This window comes from Mizuhopecten yessoensis, unplaced genomic scaffold, assembly GCF_002113885.1.
Source record: "Mizuhopecten yessoensis strain PY_sf001 unplaced genomic scaffold, ASM211388v2 scaffold715739, whole genome shotgun sequence".
Lineage (NCBI taxonomy): Eukaryota > Metazoa > Mollusca > Bivalvia > Pectinida > Pectinidae > Mizuhopecten > Mizuhopecten yessoensis.
In genome coordinates this window covers 29259-35371 of record NW_018479767.1, presented here as the reverse complement: position 1 = coordinate 35371, position 6113 = coordinate 29259, and the positions used below count along the sequence as shown (strand labels likewise).

Here is a 6113-nt window from a genome sequence, read left to right as displayed (position 1 = left end):
CCAGCAGTACGAGGCCGTGTTGTTATATGTTACAGATATATAGCCCTACTCCAGCAGTACGAGGCTGTGTCCTTATATGTTACAGATATATGGCTCTACTCAAGCAGTACGAGGCTGTGTCGTTATATGTTACAGATATATGGCCCTACTCCAGCAGTACGAGGCCGTGTCGTTATATGTTACAGATATATAGCCCTACTCCAGCAGTACGAGGCCATGTTGTTATATGTTATAGATATATAGCCCTACTCAAGCAGTATGAGGCCATGTCGTTATATGTTACAGATATATGGCCCTACTCCAGCAGTACGAGGCCATGTCGTTATATGTTACAGATATGTGGCCCTTCTCCAGTAGTACGAGGCCATGTCATTATATGTTACAGATATATAGCCCTACTCCAGCAGTACGAGGTCGTGTCGTTATATGTTATAGATATATGGCCCTACTCCAGCAGTACGAGGCTGTGTCGTTTGGTGACTCGTTGTTTGGCTGTTATATACTGCTTCCCCTACAACAGAAACATGTGATACAGCTGAGGAGGGCTGTTTGGGTAGAATACAGGGGAATTCTGAGAACCTTGTACCTTCCCGTTAAAGAGGTAAGAAAAAAACTTTTATTCATATTTTATTACAGGTTCGTCTACATATAAATGGCACATGATAAGGAGGAAGCCTTGGTAGACCTTTAATGTTTGACTTGAAAGCCTTTGCAATAGCTAAACAATGCTCAGGGTTGACTAACTGTATGGTTTGTTGTGGTTTTGATACATTTGAGATGGTAGATCATAATCAACATATCGGTTAACACAAGTTATCTCCCCTTAATAGTATGTTTACTTATGTTTACTAAGTTTGGAATAATGATAATGATGACAATGTCGTGATGTTGACAGTTGCTAGTCCCCATTGAGGGTTTCCTTGTTCCTGAAGAGTCGGACACAGAGCTACTCCGACTTTATCTGGAGGGCTTGTTGTCTGGGAGTGTCCAGCCTCGCTGGTGTCCAGTACTGTATCTCACCTCCGTCCATCATGTCAACCGATTCTGTTACACCCAAGACGGCAAGCACATCCAGCTCAAACACAACATGCTCCGAGACACTGTCAGTTGTCAGAGGCCGGTATGTTTTAAATGTTAAAAATAAAATTGTTTCAATCACCAAGCTAAAGCACCATAAGTCGTGATACACTGTCAAGTTTCAGGAGCTGATAAGTGGAATTCCATCCTTGATTCTCCAGGAGTTATGCTTTCTTATACTCTCTGCACCCCTAGAATATGTCCTAGCCAAAGGTACTGCATGAGGCTAGCTATTTGATTAGTCTCGGGTTAAAGAAAAAAAGTGACCGAACACTACGCTGATACCTGTCTTTTGAAGATTACACAGGAGCGACATACGACTTCAAAGCCAGTCAATTTTACCACTACCCTGCTGCAGGATTATTTTGATCTATTTCATAGGATCAAACTAGTAAACGTGTATCATCCACAAGGTGGCGCACACTGAGCCTTCGATTCTGTCAGGACATATTTCAGTGGTGTAGAGAGCGTAAAAGAGCCTAACATCTGAAATTTCGAGCTTTTAACATTGTTGGTACTCGACGGCAAGTGTACATCAAATAAGCCATCCATAGGCAAGAACATTGAGTGTAATGTGATGTCTATGCATCAGAAACACTGTTTTTTTTTATCATTTATAACACTACCTTAAAAAATCAACAAAAATTGCTTGTCTCATATGAGATGATAGCATATTTATTTAACTCTTGTGTAGAGTTTTGTGGACAGTTTCAGCTCCTTGACTGTCTTTTTTTTCTATATATTTTATGCACTGTATGCTGGTGTCTGATGCTTTACGTGTAATTTTTCTCTGCTACAGGAAGTGAAACAGCACCTATTGTTCTACAAAACTGCCGATATTTCAAGGAATTATGGGATGGAACTGTATGACACTCTGCCACCGTCACGACAGAAGTTGATGCAGGACATTGAACAAAGCTTAAATAAAGCCTAGCATATATATATATAGCAAAGGCTACGTGGGAATACTCACAATGTTGATGTTTACAGGGAATGGATGTTTACGTGAATCATATGGATGTTTACTGAAACATGGATGTTTGTGGTCAAGTGTTATGATAGTCCGAATTATTCTGACGTTTTATCGACTTTTTTGTATATCGGTCTGTCGTCAATTAATTAATCGACGACAGACTGATATAAAAAAAGTCGATAAAACGTCAGAATAATTCGGACTAGTGTTATGACTGTTTTCTGTGGATGTTTTGATTGAATGATTTGGTTCACTACAGCCAACTGAATTGAAAAGAGTGCAATATGTTGGAAATTATTTTACTCTCAGTTAATTCATTATTACATTAGTTTTATTTTTCACTCACAAGACAGATTTTCAGTGACGTATTAAAAGTGTATAAGGAATCTGTTTGTGATTGATTGAGACAAAGAAATCTTGACATGTCCCATCACACATCGGGGGTGGGGGATGTGTATTTCACTGTAATATAGACATGTGACAAAAAAAGTGCTGATGATTAAAACATTAAAATTTTAAAATCTTAAATCAATTTTGTCGATTCTATATTATATTATAGAAAGTGACTTTATTTTCATGAGCTCATCAAACCCCCACCCCCTCTGTGATAGTAAGCAAGTGAACCAGCGTTGATTACCTTTCCAGTATCCAGGGGCTGTTCTATAAATAAATATAGGAGAGGAGGTGGGTGGAACGTTTAGAGACCCAACAACCCATCCAATTTTGCTGATACTTCTAATAGTTGGCTAATTTCAGAAAACCTACCAACCAATATTTATCAATGAAAGTGCCTTCCACCCCACCCCACCCCTCCCTTCCATGTGTTTCTGAAATAGCTTAGTTAGCAACATATATGCTAAATTTAGATTACAGTAGCTATGCCACCTGCAATAAAGTTAGGGTGTATACAGGATCCGGGTTGTCTGTTTGATTGTCCTTCCATTCATCTGTCCATCTGATGTTTTTCTGTAGACAATGTTGTTCACCCCAATTCTCCCAAAGTTCTACACTGATTTTAATGATAGTGCCCAGAACCCATTCATCCTGGAGAATGTGAATAAAGTATACACATTGGAGTCTCCTATATACAGAGTTATTCCTGTTTGTTTAAAAGCATTGCTTGCACTGCTTCCAAATTGCTGCACAGATTTGAATGCTATTTGGTACATAACACTTATATTGAGGAGATGAGAGTAAATAAAATGAAGTTACCTCCCCTTTTTATGGAGTTATGCCCCTTCCTTGAAAAAAAATGCATGTTAATCCTGTCACTTTTAACCTTCATTCCCAACTAGAGAGACTGGGACATTGCTGGGACAATTTTGAATATATAAACCGGGAACAGTGGGACAAGATTGATAAAGGCTGGATTAATGATTCACGAAGCTTGATGTTAGTTGTTTTGCTCTCGGCGTTAACTTCTTTAAGAATCAGAAGTCAAATTTGAATATGACAACATATTCATCTAAATAATTGAGTTGTCAATGCATGGGAATGTCTGGAAAACTATGTGTATCATATTACCCCTTAATGTAAAAAAATCTTCGTACTGTAAATCATTTCATTTTAATGAATGTGGATTTGTTTTACAAATAGGGATTCCCCCCCATTTAAGGTTTCCACAGCTGTGCACCCCTTAATATTTTTTTACACTTAAGAAATTTCTTGCAATAACGTTAAACAGGCCACCTTAAAGATCGTACATTAAGTCATATTGGAAAAAAAAACATTTAAAAAATATTTAAGATTTATTGGACTTTTACTTCAGTTATTATAATGGTACGTAATAACGTTATTTTAGTCAATAATAAGGCATTAAGATGGTTGTGTTACAAAGTTAATCAGCATTATACCATGTCAATCTCTTTTGCGACTCGGCTGAATGCATTAGTATATTTATATATTTAGTTCATGCTAAGTCCTTTTCGAGAAAAACGTTCCAGCAAAAGAACTTTGTTTTTCAACATTAATTAATGTCCCATCGAGGACATTGGTGAAATAGTTAGGGCACAGATACTAGCCTCGTCTTTCAATACACATAATATGTGTATTGACAAACGAGGCTAGTACCTGTGGTTGGGGCCAGTTAATTTTCCATATGGTGGTCTCTAGTCCTCACGAAGAGAGAATATTTATTCAGATAGACAAGGCTGCAAGTTAAAACTATGGCCATTTTTTTATGAACATGAAACTAGTCTAAATGTACCTGTACAATCCAGAAGGAGGGAGCTTTCGGTTTTTTGTTGTAAAGGACGTTAGTGACGGTTAACCATGAACGTTCAAGGTGTTTTGTCCTTGTAAAGAGTTGTCTTTCTTGCCCTATCTGGCGGACGATGTCTCTTGATCTCATCGTGGTTAAAGTGCTTGAATGGAAGACTTTGCTTGAAAAATAGATGTTAACTTAATATAACTGAAAACGTGTTGGAATTGAGGTCTTTGCTCGAAAAGTGAAAGAAATGAATAGAAAAGTGCTGGAATACTTTATCCATATTCCATGGAAAGCGCTTGAACACTGAAGACAATTAATATGATCACAGATCGTTCGAATCCCTGATCGGACATAAAAAGGTACTTCACCAGCCAGACCACATGATTTTCTCCACAGTGTGAGTTAAGTTAGGTGGGGTGGACTTTTCGACATGAGAGCGTTCCCTCCTTCTTGTATATATAATTATTGGGGGTGTCATTTTTACCGAAAATCTATCTAAACCCCTAAAACATGTAAAACAACTCTGAACACCTAAGTTTAGGTCCATGTATAGTTGTAACAAATTCTCAGGTTCCGGTGATTTTCTCCGGGTACTCCAGTTTCCCCCCGTTTAAGACTCTCAGCACCTCTTTCCGTGCGATAATTCAAACTTAGTACACATATTGCGTACCAATTATACTGTAGCTCAGAGAGTTCGCATTTCAGTAGTCTACATGCATTTTTGGTGGAGTTAAGCTCCTTTTATTGCAAAAAAGGGCATTGTGCGTGTAGTAAATGCAAGAACGTTTTTTTATTTTTTAATCATGCCAGAAGCAATAATGTTCAACATATATTACGGGTTTTTCTGTCGAGTCTCCACTTTCCGCGTTTTGGCATATCACACTTGACATAGCAACGCTGTTCATCGTTTTTGCTGTTAATTTTTTCTTGTTTACGCGATTACTCAAGCTAAAACACTTTTCTTACTTTTAAAAGCGCCGAGCAGGCGACACATCCACTCCTGTGTAATTCTTGTTAGATAAACCCACGCATCAGTGCATACATTTCACTAGTCGAGTTATTTACTGTTGCACAGGTCTGAGATCATGGCTGTTACTTTATTTTGCAGGTTGTTGGAGACGTTTTGATATAAACATTTGTCAGACAATTACAAGATAATGTTCGAATAAAGACGAGCTTAAAGTGATATGTGTTTATTTAATTAATTGAAAAACAAATCATTAACATTTCAATTAATTATCAGCAAGTTACACCAAAAACACAAATCATGCGAGAGTTTTGCAAACGCAGACTTTTCTAGAATTGCGTCCAGCGGAAGTAGTAGGCAGAATGATACCACCACCATCATTGTCAAATTGGGAAATTTCTCTGTACACATAAACATGCAGTAGTAGACGTACGTCTTTGATCTGTGAAACTTCTGCATGTATTCGTGTAATATCATTCGTCAGTTTACCAACGGCTCTAAACAATTCCTTCAAAGACTCACATTTTTAGCTCACCTGCCCGAAGCGCAGCTGAGCTTATGCCATGGCGCGGCGTCCGTCGTCCGTCCGTCCGGCGTCTGTCAACTTTCCTTTAAACGACTTCTTCTGAAGAACCAGAAGGCATAGAGTCATGATATTTGGCTGGTAGCTTCCCTATATGAAGCCCGACAAAGTTTGCGAAAAAAACAGAATTTGACCTACTTTCAAGGTCACAGGGGTCAAATATGTAAAAACCTTCAAACAACTTCTTCTGAAATACCGAAAGGTTTAGAGACATGGCAATTGGTAGGTAGCTTCCTTGGTAAAAGCCAAACAAACTTTGCGAATAAAAATGACCTTGACCTACTTTAAAGGTCATAGAGGTCAA

General features: G+C 38.2%; 1 protein-coding gene across 2 annotated transcripts; it reads left to right on the top strand.

The window, feature by feature from the left end:
- Nucleotides 1–271: 271 nt before the first annotated feature.
- Nucleotides 272–5445, top strand: LOC110441223 (RNA polymerase II-associated protein 1-like). Of its 2 annotated transcripts, XR_002461847.1 has the most exons (4): nucleotides 272–601; nucleotides 896–1120; nucleotides 1877–2127; nucleotides 2242–5445. XR_002461847.1 is itself a non-coding variant. In XM_021484329.1 (3 exons), exons 1-3 carry the CDS (start codon nucleotides 290–292, stop codon nucleotides 2009–2011), a joined length of 672 nt encoding a protein of 223 aa, XP_021340004.1. In that variant the 5' UTR covers nucleotides 272–289; the 3' UTR covers nucleotides 2012–5445. The 2 variants fall into 2 exon arrangements, 1 of the variants encoding a protein (XP_021340004.1); XM_021484329.1 differs by having other exon boundaries at nucleotides 1877–5445.
- Nucleotides 5446–6113: the final 668 nt, after the last annotated feature.

Coding starts and splice junctions, on each gene's coding strand:
- LOC110441223 (XM_021484329.1), top strand. CDS start 290: ATGGCCCTACTCCAGCAGTACGAGGCCATGTCGTTATATGTTACAGAT. Junction 602..895: donor TGTACCTTCCCGTTAAAGAG/GTAAGAAAAAAA, acceptor TGATGTTGACAG/TTGCTAGTCCCCATTGAGGG. Junction 1,121..1,876: donor CTGTCAGTTGTCAGAGGCCG/GTATGTTTTAAA, acceptor TCTCTGCTACAG/GAAGTGAAACAGCACCTATT.